The sequence below is a fragment of the Loxodonta africana genome, chromosome 12, assembly GCF_030014295.1.
Source record: "Loxodonta africana isolate mLoxAfr1 chromosome 12, mLoxAfr1.hap2, whole genome shotgun sequence".
NCBI classification, from domain to species: domain Eukaryota; kingdom Metazoa; phylum Chordata; class Mammalia; order Proboscidea; family Elephantidae; genus Loxodonta; species Loxodonta africana.
The window spans coordinates 85,352,439-85,365,988 of record NC_087353.1 but is presented as its reverse complement, the minus strand read 5'-3'; the positions used below and the strand labels follow the sequence as shown (position 1 = coordinate 85,365,988).

The window sequence follows — 13,550 nt, the reverse complement described above, 5'->3', positions numbered from 1 at the left end:
AGCTACCCGAAGCAACGTTCCTCTCCCGACATTTCCCATGAGGGCAATCGGTGGGCAAACGCTCCGTGGGCGCGGGGTGCCGCGGGAGTTGTAGTCCCAGCGGGCAGAGGCTTGCAGAGTCTCCGGAAGTCGAGGTCGTGTAGAGCCGGCTCGGGGTAGCGGGACTACAGACGCCGGGGCTCTGCTCCCGCGTCAGGTCATGAACGGGCCAGCGGAAGGCGAGGTGGACTACAAAAAGAAATATCGGAACCTGAAGCGGAAGCTGAAGTTTCTCATCTACGTGAGTGCTGGGGCGGAGAGGTTGCGGGTGGTGAGGAGGCCTGGCACTGAGAAGACCTCAGTTTACCCATGTGTAAAGGGGCTGGGGAGAGCTTGTCGCTAGTCTCTGGGGCCCTTTTCGGACGGCCGTTGGCTCAGCGCCCACCTTGCCCCGCGGTGCAGGAACACGAGTGCTTCCAGGAGGAGCTCAGGAAGGCGCAGAGAAAATTGCTGAAGGTGTCCCGGGACAAGAGGTGAGGCACGTTGGAGGAGGGTGGTCAGGTGGCTCCTGTGGATCTCCTTTCGGGCCCCAACCTGGAATAGTGCCGCAAATGCCTAATGCCTGCCTCGAAGCTGTTCCAAGGATCCGGAGGACCGGCTAGGAGGCTAGAGGGCCCAGGAGAGCATCGCTGAGATGAGAATAAACACTCTTGTTCTCTCCGTCCCTTCCCTCAGTTTCCTTCTTGACCGACTTCTGCAGTACGAGAACGTGGATGAAGACTCTTCTGGTGAGCAAGGTCATGAGAAATTGATGGAGAACATAGTTTTTGGCACTCCAGCAAGCTTCCTGAGCCACTCCTTTTAGGCTCTGGAGGCTTGTGCAGCCTCCAACGGTTCCTTTTGCTTGCCTTCCACCCCTACCTACCATTCTTTTACTCAAGTATTTTTTGAGTATTTGCCATGTTTTCAGACACTGTGGTTGGAACAAGGAATATAGCAATAACCAAGATGAACAAAGCTGTTGGCCTCTTGCCATTCATATTCTAGTAAATAGAAAAATGAGTAATGAGTAAACAGAGAAATAAGCTACAATTTTAGATAGTAGTAAGGGTATTGAAAGAAGTAAAATAGAGTTATGTGGTAGTAATCAGCCTAGAGCAGGGACTGACAAACTTTGTGAGGTTTACAAGCTCTGTCACAACTACTCAGCTTGCTATCGTAGTGTAAAAACAGCCATGGACAATGTGTGAAAAATAACCGTGGCTGTATTTCAATAGGACTTTGTTTATGGACACTGAAATTTGAATGCCATGTAATTTTTACATGTGAGTTTTTTTTTTAACTTTTTTTCCAAGCATATAAAAAGGTAAAAGCTGTTTTAGCTTGTAGACTGTTCAAAAGTACATAACAGGCAAGGGCTCCGTAGAGTGATCAAGAAAGGTCTTTTTTAGGAGGTAACATTTGAGCTGGGATCTAGATTATAAGAAGAAATTAGTCCAGTGAGGATATGAGTGAGAGCTTTCCAAGAAGAAGGAATAACAGATACAGATGGCCTGAGGCAAGAACAAGCCAGGCATAGAGGAAAACAAGGGCTGACACGCTTTAAGGTCAAGTGTCCACATGCACGCAAAACAATGAAACTGTGTGTAGAGTGCTACGTGTAGTTCATTCTGGTACTTTTTAGATTTTTTTTTTCTTTTCCTTTTAATGCATTTTGCAAACCATTAAGTTGATTTCATGACCCGTGAATGGGTTGAGAACCACAGTTTGAAAAAGCCCATAAGGTGGGCATTTGTGGCCTTGTTCCACTGTGGGGCCTTCCTAAGCCGTGTCACAATCACCTGTCTTCACAGTGCTTATAAACATGGGCTGAGAGTAGGAATCAGCAAACTCTTGCCACCTGTGCTGCTCGCTTTTGTAAATAATGTTTTATCAGAACACGCGCTGCCCGTTCATTTATGTGTTTTAAAAGGATAGTAGGTAAAATCAGGAATCTTGGTGGTGCAGCAGTCCAAGCACTTAGTTGCTAACCCAGCAGGCACTCCGTGGGAGAAAGTTGTGGCAGTCTGCTTCCATAAAGATGGACAGCCTCGGAAATCTTGTGAGACGGTTCTACTCTGTTCTATAGGGTCGCTACGAGTCAAGTCAGAATCGACCCGAGGCAGTGGGTTTGGCTTGGTTTGGTTTGTTTCAAGTACTTGCAGACAGCGGGGAACATAACCAGGAGAGATGTGATCATGTTTACATTTCAGGTCATCCTGGGGTCGGAGTGGATAGTGTGAGACTGCTTAGCAGGCAATTTTAACGTAGTAGCAGCCTGACCTTGTGGTGGTTGGAATGGGGGAGAGTGATAAAGGAAGGAGAGATTGGAGAGGAAAAACAAGAAAGCTTAGATATTAGGAGTGAGGCGAGGGCGGGAGCTGAAGGGAGTTTAGAGGCAAATAAAGAGTGGTATAAAGTGGTCAGGGAGTCACAGACCTGGTTGAACCAGCCCCGGCCCCACACAGTACTTTCTGAGCGTCAGTGACCTCTCCAGAAAGTGGAGGTGATACCCTTCACTTCCTTCTCGGATAGTTTCCAAGTTAAGCAGAGATGGTGAATGTAAAGCATCCAGCATAGAGCCTGACACATAGTGTTTGACAAACGTGCCATCATGGACAGGAAGTAGGAAGTGAAGGATGTTTTAAGAAGCTGGGGACCTCCCCAGAATGGCACAGGGGCACATTTTGAGGAGTCAGATTCCCCTGGTTTTCCGTAGAGCTGAGGTTACACCCCTCTGGGTAGACTAGAACCCCCACTCCTCAGTAAACCAGCCCTCCCCACTCACAGACTCAGATGCCACTGCGTCTTCAGATAACAGCGAGACAGAGGGGACACCCAAGTTGTCAGACACTCCAGCCCCCAAGAGGTGAGAAGAAGCCAGCGTTCCATTCTGGGGGAGGGTAGGGGGTGGGACACCTGGCTTCCTAGCTGCCTCTGATTCTCCTCCCTGTCCTTTCTCCAGGAAGAGAAGCCCTCCGCTGGGGGGTACCCCCTCCCCGTCCAGCCTCTCCCTGCCTCCTTCAACAGGGTTTCCCCTTCAGGCCTCTGGGGCCCCCTCCCCATACCTGAGCTCGGTGAGTTGGGGTCAAGGTTGGGAAGTGATGACTTAGGGTGCCTGGGAATAAGACGGGTATCATCTGGGCAGAGGGGCCAGGCTTCAGGGTGAAGCCAGCCCAGCTATGGGGATATCTTTCTGGGTGTGGCCAGCAAGCACCCTTTGGAGGGTGAGTCGGGGCTGCCCGCTTCCTCTCTCTCTGGTGTAGGAATGGGGCACAGACATGACTGAGGAGAGCAGACCCCAGGACAAAGTCCTACTGGTGTCCCCTCCTCTTCTCTCAGGAGCCAGGGGGAGCCACACTCATCAGCCATCTCTTTTGTTTTTCCATTCTCCCTCTGTTTGCATTTCTCCCCTTCACCCCCCACCCCAATCCACTCCATCTCCCATGTCCATCCCTCCACTCCCGCCACAGCAGCTGGCCTCCCCTTCCTACCCCCCATTCCCTTCTGACTACCTGGCCCTGCAGCTGCCCGAACCCAGCCCCCTGAGGGAGCCCAGCCCCCTGAGGCCCACGCGGCAGAAACGGCCTCGCCTGCCCCGGAAACTGAAGGTACCCTGATTTGGGGAGGCCAGGGAGGGGCCAGGACGGCCAGAGGACAGCCATCCAAGGGAGGCTCAGGACAGGGGCTGGAGGCCTGTCCAGGAACTTCGGATGACTGATTTGGGGCTGCTGGGGCCCAGGCCAGGGCTAGGCTCTGAGGGGTGGCTTAGAGAGGTCCTGGCCAACAGCTCAGTGTAGAGACAAATCAGGGGCAGAACCAGCCTTAGGAACTCAGAGTGAGGGTGCCTGGGGTCCAGCTCTCATAGTGCTGCAGTGTGGCCAGCAGCGAGGCTTGGTTTTCACATATCGGGGATGTCCTGTAATGCCAGGCGGCCCAGAGGAAGGAAAGAGTTATAGGGTAGAACCCAGTCAAGTTTCTACCAGTTAAAAAGCATGTGACCTTGAGTAGGTCTCTTTGACTCTCCAGGTCTCCAGTTCTGCATCCGTAAAGTGAATGATTAAACTACATTGAATCAACGAGTGTTTTTTGAGCGCTACTGTGTGCTATGCACTGTTCTAGGTGCTGCAGATGCAATAGTGAACAGCAGGCAGAAGTCCCTGGCCTCATGGAGCTCACTTTCTGGCAAGATAGGCAAAAAGTAAACAGCTAGGTAGCAGTGGGGAAAAATAGGCTTAAGTCAAAGGGGTGGGGAGCACCCAGGGTGGGTGTGGGCTGACATTTAAGATTGGGTGATCTGGAATGTTACTTGATTTGGAGGTTTAAAGGAAATGAGAACAAGCCACGTGGCTCTCTGGGAAGTATTTCAGTCAGAGGGAGCAACCAGTGCAAAGGCCCCGAGGAAAGCACATGTGTGGTTTGTTCAGGCCAGATTAGTAACCGAGGGGCAAGGTTGTGGTGGCCCTCACAGCGCTTGTAAAGACCTTGGCTTGTCCTGTAAGTGAAATGGGAAACCATTGGAAAGGTGGAGCAGAGGAGGGATTTGATCTCACTTACTTGCACTGTAACAGAATTTCTGAGACTGTTGTGTAGAGACCATGTTGGGTGAGGGGTAGGGGTAGGGCTAGGACTGCAGGGTAGAAGCAGGGGTACCAATGAGGAGGAGGCTACAGCTGTAAACCAAGGAACTGTGGGAAAGCTCCAAGTGGCTTGTGGATGTTTTAAAGGATACACTGCAGAATTTCCTAAAAGACCAGTTGTGGGTTGTAAGAAAAAGGAGTCAAGGCTGACTTGGATTTTTAGCCTGAGCGACTGAAGAAGAGTAGTTACGTTCTCCTGAGATGTGGTGGGGGAAGATGGGAGGAGCAGGTTTTAGAGGGAAGATGAGGAATTTGGCTCTGGACATGTTGAGATGCTTTCTGGAAAGGTCAACTAGAAGCTGGATATGGGCACCTGGGATTCAGGGGGATATATATTTCGAAGTCATCAGCATGGAGACAGATGCGATCATTGAGGGCAGAGTGTGGCTGGAGAAGAGAAGAGGTCTGAGCACTGAGCCTCAGGAGAGATGAGAGGAGCCACCAAAGACACAGAAGGCTCTGTGCCCAGCCATGAATCAAAGTTGAAAAGGGACCAGGCTAGGCAGCTCTCAAGTTGGGTGGGTTGTAGACTCAGGCTCTGGAGCCAGAAGTGAAATGGGAAGCCACATTTGTGTTGTTAGGAGTGTGGATTCTGGAGTTCGAATCCCAGCCCTGCTACTTACTCCCTGTGTGACCTTGGTTTTCTGTGACTTAATCTTTTGAGCATGAAAGATAGGAGTGAGAATACTGGCCCTTTGCTCTACTTAGCAGGGTATTTGCTTCTGGCCTGAAGGGCAGGGTGGCAGAGAAAGTGGGGCGTCAGTGAGGCCTGGAGTAGGTGGGCGTAGGTGTGAAGTGGCATGGGCACAGGGAGTTTGAGGCCTTCTGGTTGGTGCTGAGTTCTGAAGTAGAGAAATGTCAGGGAGCTAAGCTCTGACACGTGAGAGAAAACGTTGGTTGGGAGAGGGGCCCACATCAATTGCTGTGCGTAGGAGAAGGGGATAAATCAGGGAAAACCTCAGAGAAGTGACATTTGAGTGCAGGGTAAGCAGAATTGGATATTCCAGGCTGAGGGAATAGCAGACATGAAGACAGAGACACAGCAGAAGTGTGTGTTTGGGCTGAAGCAGGAGTGAAAAGAGCGAACAAGCTTAGAAAGATAGGATGGGTCAGGTCATAGAAGGGCTCAAAACCCAGAATCAGAGTTTGCATGCTATGGTAAAAGGCAGTGGGAGCCCCTGGAAATTTCTGAGTGACTTGGTGTGAAGAGATTGGAGGTAGCAACACTAAGCAAAGGAAGGAAAGCTGTGGAAAACTGAGCAGGTTGGCTCAGAGCCAGGGCCTTAGACAGACCTGAGTTTGAATCCCAGCTCCTCTACTCACTCACTTTGTGACCTTGGGCATGTCATCTAACTCTCTGAACCTCAGCTTTCCTCTGTTTCAGGTGGGGTCATTGTGAGGATAAAATGTACTAAGGGGAGAAAAACACTTAGTCCAGTGCTTAGTTCCTAGTAAGCCAGAGATAAGTATTAGCTACTGTCAGTCATGCTGAAGATCCATGAGAAGGCCGTTGAGTAAGTCCAAGCAAGGGTAGGGCCAGGGAGTGAGGTGGGGATAGGGAGGTGGTGGCCAGAGGAGGGGGATAGTCCTCACGCAGCTGTCCTTCTCAGTTGTGTGTCTGCTCTCATGTGTCCATGAGTGCTTGGTAATGGGTACAAGGGGGCTGGTCAGAAGTGGGCCTCCGGGCAGGCTCCTGAACCCTGAGGCACCACCTCTGAGGGAAAACCCCACTGTGACCCCCATCGTACCTCAGGAACATCAGTGAGGTGGGAAGCTCCTTGGGAAGCAAAGAGTAGACCATGAAGGCTGAGTGTGCTAAGACAACCAGAAGGACCACTGTGAAGACCACCCATAAGTGTTTCGCCTGACTGGATGTGGCCCAGTGGGGACCCAGCATGCCTGTTCCCTGGCACCCCCCCTTCTAAGCTTCAGTTTCCTCCTCTGACAGATCATCTCCCCCCCCACCCCGGGTGGGCATGAGGGTCAGAGATCATGAACAGAAGTCACATGGCATGTCCTAGGCGCTAAGGACAGGAGGGTTTGTACCTGCAGGCAAAGCATGAGGGCTGGATGGGGAGGCTTCAGACTGACCTGGCAGGGGAGGGGGACAGATGGTTGGGCAGGACAGAGAACACTTTCCAGCCTCAGGACAAAGCAGGACTTTGACAAATAGAGAAGGGCCCTCCAGGTAGAGGGACCGGCCTGTGCTCAGGTCTGCCGCCTGCCCGTCCCAAGAGCAGAGAGCAGCGAGGAGCAGAGGGCCCTGGAGGGGGAATGACATGCGCAGGTTTGTGTTTTAGAGAGATCACTCTGGCTGCAGTGTGGAGGAGGAGCTGGAGCTGGGAGAGGCTGAAGGCAGGGAGTCCAGTTAGGAGGCTGGTACCATAGCACAGGTGAGCTGAGAGGAGGGCCTGGCCTAGGCCAGTGGCTACGGGGATCCCGAGGAGGGGCCCTCCGAGATAGAAGAGGTAGACTCCTCAGAAGGAGGGGGAGGGGGGCTTAGGCAGCCTGTGATACCCTCCACCAAGCCAGTCAGTCCTGTAGGAGGAGGAGGGCCAGGAACCAGTGGTGGCAGGCGGTATCTGAGGGTCCTAGCAGGCTGGCCCTCCACTGCTGTTACCGGGGCAGCCAAGGGGCCTCCCTGGGGAGTGCAGGGCCAGCCTTTCCCTCCCGGTTTCCTGTAAGACCTCCCTCACCCTCATCAACACCTCCATCACCACCCCTCACCCCCAGGCACTTGCTGGTTGGGGACGCTGAAGGAGTTGAGGTGGGGGCAGTCCCCGAGTCCAGTGGTGGCCAGCCAGTGGTATCCACTACCCCTAAAATGAGCCTTTGTCCCCTTTCCTGTCCCCCAGAACTGCCTTAGGGGGCAGTACCCAACCTCCTGGGAGTCCCAGACCCCCCCTGACAAGCCCTCCCTGTGTTTCTTCCCCCTGCTGCAGATGGCGGTGGGAACCCCCGACTGCCCTGTGGGAGGGCCGCTGACCTTTCCAGGTCGAGGTGCTGGGGCTGGGGTGGGGGCAGCCCTGGCCCCACTGCCCCCTCCCAAGATGCCCCCCCACACCATCCTGAGCACCGTCCCTCGGCAGATGTTCAGTGACGCTGGCAGCGGCGATGACGCCCTGGATGGGGATGATGACCTGGTGATCGACATCCCGGAGTGACCTGGCACCTGTGCCCTGCCCATGGTCCCCCGGCCCCCCACTGTGCTAGCACACATGAGCCCCCAGCTTCCTCAGAGACATTTATTGACACCCAGTTGCCATGCTTCGGCCACTGACACAGTCAGAAAAGGCGTAAACATGCAGAAATGTCCCCTGGGAACGTAGGCCCTGAGCAGGGCTGGCAGGGCCCCCTGTCCTCACACCCCGGCCCCATCCGGGGGGACAGTTATTTATTTAAACGAGTGGCCTGGGAGCACCTGCCACCTCTTGGGCAGGCAGAGACCTTGTGGCGGCCACCCAGAAGAGGGCAGCTTCCAGGGCTAAGTGTTATAATGAAGACTGTATTAAAGGGGTGGCTCTTCTTTGTTTTTTTTTTTGTCCTTTCTTTTTTGGAAAGCTCCTCTTCCTCTAAGCCTCCCCTAATCTGACCTCCTCCCTATTGGGAAGGGGACAGGCAGCCTGGAGAGGCAGGAGGGAGGAGTGGGCAGCGGGCCTCAGGGCAGGGGGCACTGGCAGGACTCCTCCTGCACAGGTGCCAGGAGGGGTGGCTTGCATATTTGCGTATCATAGCGAGTCAGGCAGGAGGAAGTTTGCATATGTGAATATAGATCTCCACAGTCCCTCAAAGGAAGACAGGCCCACAGGTCACGGAGATTCTCACAAAGTAAGACAGAAAGTGCCGGGCAGGCACACCCCACCCCGTGTAAACGTGCAACACACTCGTGCAAAGGTCGGGTGCTGGACGCAGCCCCAAGGGCTCTGCTGGGCCGCCCAGCCAAGTATTGGGAGCAGCTATGCTCAGGCTGAGGGGAGAGCCCCGGCTGCCGGGGGCAGCTCACTTGTCAAGGTGTGCCAGCGCTCCAGGACTCTGTCCGGCTGCTGCAGGCAGTCGCCCCAGTGTTTCCTGGCCTCCCCCCGGGCGCCTGGCCCCAGTGACACGCCACCTGGGGAGCAGGTAGAGGCAGGCAACATCAGGGCCCAGCTTACTGCCAGAAGGCCCTTCATCAGCACCACCCAGCTGGGTTCCTCCCCTCACCAATGAAGTCGTTGGATTTGCCAATGTCGTAGTCCCACACTGTGACCTCCAGAGTCTTGGTAGCCAGAGCAGAGAGCTCTATCTCATAGAAAAACTCCTGGGGAAAAGGCAAGCCACACCTTCCATCAGGCCCTGGCCCTCTCTGCCCCCCACGCACCTCATTTTCTGGCCCCTGCCCCACTTACCTCATTGAACTCTGGGTTTAGGGTCTTCTTCTTCACACACGTTTTATGCTTGGATTTCTTATCCACATCTGGCCTCAGGTACCTGGGTGAGGGGGAGCTGTGAGGGAGGGCCCAGCTTCCAGCGGATGGGGCAGGGGTCAGGCTTCCCAGGGAGGAGAGGGTGGCCTCAGGGCAGGGCAAGGGCTCACGTCTTGACGTAGGGGTCTGAGTAGCCGTTGACATCCATGGCAGCCAGGTGGGCACAGCGCACAATGCCCACCAGCAGCCCCCGGCGCCAGGAGCTGTAGCTGAGACTCAGCAGGATACGGCCACGCTCCTCTAGCAGCCCCGATCCCTGCTGCGCCTGCTCCAGCTGCAGGGGGGCAGGACAGGGCTCACCGGGGCCCTCCGCTACCCACCCCCCCACACGTGGTCTCTGAGGTGCCTCACCTCCTTCAGGTAACAGGAGATGCCTCTCAGTGCCGCCGACATGGAAGAGGGTGAGGCCAACTGAGGGCAAAGAGAAGATGCTGGACACTGGGCCTTCCCAGCGCCCCCACCCCTTGGCATCTCTGCAACCCCCCTCTTCCCCACAGACCGGGACCTGGCGTTCAAGACAGATATTAAAGTGCTTCTTCTGGGAAGGCTTGAGGCGGCGGAGGGGCACGCGGGTCTCCCCGATGTACTCGTTGTGGCTCAGCTTGTCCTCATCACAGACGGAGATCCTGGCGGGGAACTGCAGGGTCAGGGCCCCCGGGGCTACCTGAGCCCTGCAGCAGTGTGGGAGAAAGGCCCTCGGGCTGCCCTGAGAAGCCCAGGCTGGTCCCAGCTCTGCCCTAAATGCACCACATGGCAGCTGTAAAATGGGCTTCCTCACAAGGGCTGCACAGCGAGCACCAGGCCTGGGGGCTTGAGAAGGACAATTTGCCCCTGTATCTCCGTCCCTCCCCTTTGGGCTGCCCTTGGTCCATCAGGCCCTGGTCAGCTCCTCCAGGAAACCCCCTTCATTCAGGGCCTGGGGGCAGGATCCCACGGAGCCTGCAGCCTGCATTGATGAAAGGGGTCACAGATTCATTCGGGATGGAAGAGCTAGAAGGGCCTTGTCCTCTGGCACTGCTGTCCTCTCCATAGAACAGTGAGCCCTCCCAGGAGAGACCAGGAGCCCCAAGAGGGAAAAAGTATTGCTTTTATTTTTGTCCATCCCCTTCTACAGCCCTTGTGCTTCCTTTTATTGTGACCACTCTGTTGAGCAGCTGTGTAATGTAGCAAAAAAAAAAAAACCCAAAAAACTTGCAATTGAGTCAATTCCGACTCACTGCGATTCTATAGGACAGAGTAGAACTGCCCCATAGGGCTTCCAAGGAGCAGCTGGTGGATTTGAACTGCCAACCTTTTGGTTACCAGCTGAGCTTCTAACCCACTGTGCCACTAGGGCTCCATCATGTAATGGGGGGCGGGGTCCAAATCCCAGCTCTGCCACTTACTAGCTACCTGTGTGACCTTGAGCAAGTCACTTAACCTCCCTAATCTTCAACTCCCATCTCCGGAAGTCACTTAATCTTCGTAATCCTCTATCCCCACCTAAAACTATCTGAGGAGCAGGTGAAACAAAGGTAAAAATGTGTGGCCAGGTGGGGCACCAGTAAGCGCTCAGTAATATGTCAGTTCTTTTCAGGCCTCATCCTCTCTCGTCTGGAATCTGTGCCAACCTTTCTGGTGTCTGCCTCTGTCCTCCCTTCCAATCTACCTCCACGCCACATCGCCACCTCCATCACCACCAACACGATCGCTAAGACACAGCACTGACCATGCCCCTTCCCTGCTGCAAACCTCGCATGGCTCCTTATTGCCCAGATAGGGTGAACCAAGGGGTGAGGTCCCAGCCTACGCCTGCTGGGGTTCTGCCGCCTTCACTGGCCTGAGGAGATGCTCCCCACGGCTCTACCTCCTTGGGTGATGGAGGAAGCTCTCTGCCCCCGGAGACTTCACTCCTTAGAGATTTCAGGGGGCTGCAGGGAGCAGGATGGGCAGCTGCAGAGGTCTGCCTTAAGTCAGCGCTCTGAGAAGGGGTCTTCATGACCAGAGAGGAGACCGAGCTTGAGCTGACCCTCACATGATGCATGCAAGTTCAGCTGGCATGGAGGGGAGGGTGGCGCTTTCTAGGCAGAAGACACAAAGGTCAGGAGTAAGGCAACTGGCCGGTGGGAAGGGGGCAGCCCTGTGTCAGAGGAGCAGTAATTCCAGGGAAACCTTTTGGCCTGCTGCCAAAGGGAATAGGAGACATTGAATGTTCTCACGCAACAAAGAGGTAGGGGCTGAACGAGAGGTAGGGAGACGACCCACCAAAGAGGGTTACAGTGTCAACTGGCTTGGGAACAGGGAGGATGGAGCCCTCACCTGAGCACCTTGTGGGTGATGTCATCGTCTGTGATCCCACGGTACGTCAGGTCCTCGTTCCACACGGGATTCAGTGTGTTCCTCTGAGTCTTGGTTTTGAGCTTATTGGCCTGGGGTGTGGAGACGAAGGGCTCTAAATCCCTGTTCCCAGATGGCCAGAGGCTGAAGGCAGGAGCTGCAGGGGTCTAGGACAGACCCAAAGGCTGGGCCATGCTGGAGGACGGAGGAGGCCCTTACCTTGCAGGCTCCAGGCAGTAGGTGCAGCTTGACATAGGGATCGGCCAGGCCATTAAAATCCATGGGCTTGAGGCCCTGGGGAGGAGGGGTGGAAAGAGGACTGTGGGTGTCAGCCCCTCCCTCCCTCTGCAGAGCTGGGTTCTTGAGGTGTGGACAGCCAGGAAGGGGGCGGGGAAGGAAAGGGTAGGGGTCACGACTGGGGAAGGGAAGGAAGGATGGAAACCCACCCTTGCTAGGGCTTGGGGAGCAGGGAGTGCCCACCTTGGCCCTGAGGATGCTACAGTGCAGCGTGCAGGAGGCCTGGTCATAAAGAAGGTCAAACTCCAACATGCCTAAGGCAGCTGGAGAAGAGGGGAAAGATGTGAGTCAGTGTGTCAAGACAGGTGTGTGAGACGTACCAGGTGGGCAGGTGTGATGGCTGTGAAGGTATATTCATGTGTCTATCAGCCCAGGAGCATGTGTGCAAGAAAATGAGTGGGCATGTTTGTGTGTGTGTGTCTGTCCGTCTGGGTCCCTGCCTCGGCCACAACTAGGGCTGTGTGGGTGGCTGAGTGTCTCAGCAGAAATATTTAATATTGAGCCATGCTGAGACATTAATCTCCACACTGCCGCCGTGGAAGCAGTGGCCGCCGCCTCCCCACCGCCCTGCACATGCACCCCACAGGGCCCAATCCTCTCCCCACAAGCCTGGAGGCCCCCATTAGCACCCTGGGCTCTTTAAGCCCCCAAACTCACTCGTATCATCAGAGTCATAGCTGTCCACCTCAGCTCCATCCTCGGGAGTGGTAGCCCCAAGGAGGGCCACAGGGGGGGCCAGGGCCAGGGGGGCCAGACCAGCAGGGGCCTCCCGGAAGCCTCCACCACCCCCTTCGGGTCCTGGTCCCCGCCGGGGGAAGTAGTCTGAGATCTGGCGGATAGGCCGGATGGGCCCAGGGCACACATTGATGGCCATGTGCTCCTGGATGTTGATGGTCATGCGGTCACCCCTGCGGCCCCTCATGCAGCACCCCTGCTGGGGGAGTGGGAAGACAACATGAGCCCAGGGCTGATTCCTCATACCTGCCGTCTGCTGCTGAGGCAGCCCTGTCCACCTGGAGGGCCCTCACTGGCCTCCTTTCCTGGGTGTCCAGGGATAGGGTGGCCTCTGCCAGCTGGTGGGCAGGCAAGAGGCCTGGGCCCTCCAGATCTCAAGCCTTGCCCCACAGGGGCTGGGCTGCCACCCTACTAACCCCCAGAATAAATCCTGGTTCCACCTCAGTTTTGCTCACTTACTTCTAAATTGTCCCTTTGTCCGTCTTCCCAGTTCCTGCCCCTCATTCTGGGCTTCTGTCTGGCCTGGGTCCTGCCCTCCCAGTAAGCGCCCCATAGGCCCCCTCCTCTGTCCTTGGAGGCTCCGTCCAGCCCTCTGCACCAGGCCCACCCCTCTCGACTCTCACGGCTCACTGTCTCTCCGTTCAACCCCAGGATGTGCCTGCCTGCCTGCCTGCCTGGTCGCTCCCTTCAGCCAAGGTGGGGACCCCTGCCTCAGATGCTTCCCCTTGAGCTTGGCTCCCCAGGAAGCCAGAAATCACAGCCGATAGAGAGCGGAACACCCCCGCAGACACACACAGGCTAACACACACACTCACCCTCACCCTCAAGCCCCCGCCAGCCCAGCCCCCTGCACCTGTCTCTGTGCGTCCAACAGGTGCCCGAGCACTGGGGAGGCCCGCGGGTGCAGGCTGGGCGGTGGCGGCCGGCGCTTTCCAGGGCGGCCAACGAGAAGAAGAGCGCGAGTCCGGCTGCGTGAGCCGAGAGGGAGGGAGACCAGAAGAAAGTGCGGGGAGGAGGGGGTGAGCGAGGTGGAGGGAGGATGCAGCAGGCGCAGGCGGCGGGGGGTGGGGAGGGACGGCCG

At 55.8% G+C, this 13,550-nt stretch overlaps 2 protein-coding genes across 5 annotated transcripts; one reads left to right on the top strand and one right to left on the bottom strand.

Annotated features, from left to right (window-relative positions):
- The first annotated feature begins 18 nt into the window (after positions 1-18).
- Positions 19-10,318, top strand: INO80E (INO80 complex subunit E). Of its 4 annotated transcripts, none has more exons than XM_010598503.3 (8): positions 19-280; positions 442-512; positions 715-767; positions 2,809-2,887; positions 2,984-3,095; positions 3,492-3,629; positions 6,959-7,051; positions 7,601-7,711. In XM_010598503.3, exons 1-7 carry the CDS (start codon positions 200-202, stop codon positions 7,028-7,030), a joined length of 606 nt encoding a protein of 201 aa, XP_010596805.1. In that variant the 5' UTR covers positions 19-199; the 3' UTR covers positions 7,031-7,051; positions 7,601-7,711. The 4 variants fall into 4 exon arrangements, with proteins under 4 accessions (XP_010596805.1, XP_003418892.3, XP_010596803.2 ...); XM_023558915.2 differs by having other exon boundaries at positions 20-280; positions 3,495-3,629; XM_003418844.4 differs by lacking the exon at positions 6,959-7,051 and having other exon boundaries at positions 3,495-3,629; positions 7,601-10,318.
- Positions 8,294-13,267, bottom strand: DOC2A (double C2 domain alpha). Its single transcript, XM_003418843.3, has 10 exons — positions 12,392-13,267; positions 11,918-11,997; positions 11,657-11,731; positions 11,420-11,529; positions 9,621-9,747; positions 9,473-9,532; positions 9,232-9,395; positions 9,044-9,125; positions 8,859-8,955; positions 8,294-8,766 (listed from the first exon to the last, which is right to left on the bottom strand). Exons 1-10 carry the CDS (start codon positions 12,711-12,713, stop codon positions 8,621-8,623), a joined length of 1,263 nt encoding a protein of 420 aa, XP_003418891.2. The 5' UTR covers positions 12,714-13,267; the 3' UTR covers positions 8,294-8,620.
- Positions 13,268-13,550: the final 283 nt, after the last annotated feature.

What these genes read in the sequence shown, in the direction of transcription:
- INO80E (XM_010598501.3), top strand. Translation starts at nt 200, where the DNA reads ATGAACGGGCCAGCGGAAGGCGAGGTGGACTACAAAAAGAAATATCGG. An exon ending in AAGGTGTCCCGGGACAAGAG is followed by an intron (nt 513 to 714) that starts GTGAGGCACGTT and finishes CCCTTCCCTCAG; the next exon opens with TTTCCTTCTTGACCGACTTC. An exon ending in GACACTCCAGCCCCCAAGAG is followed by an intron (nt 2,888 to 2,983) that starts GTGAGAAGAAGC and finishes TCCTTTCTCCAG; the next exon opens with GAAGAGAAGCCCTCCGCTGG.
- DOC2A (XM_003418843.3), bottom strand. Translation starts at nt 12,713, where the DNA reads ATGAGGAATCAGCCCTGGGCTCATGTTGTCTTCCCACTCCCCCAGCAG. An exon ending in GTCTTGAACGCCAGGTCCCG is followed by an intron (nt 9,533 to 9,620) that starts GTCTGTGGGGAA and finishes CTTTGCCCTCAG; the next exon opens with TTGGCCTCACCCTCTTCCAT. An exon ending in TCTCCTGTTACCTGAAGGAG is followed by an intron (nt 9,396 to 9,472) that starts GTGAGGCACCTC and finishes GCCCCCCTGCAG; the next exon opens with CTGGAGCAGGCGCAGCAGGG.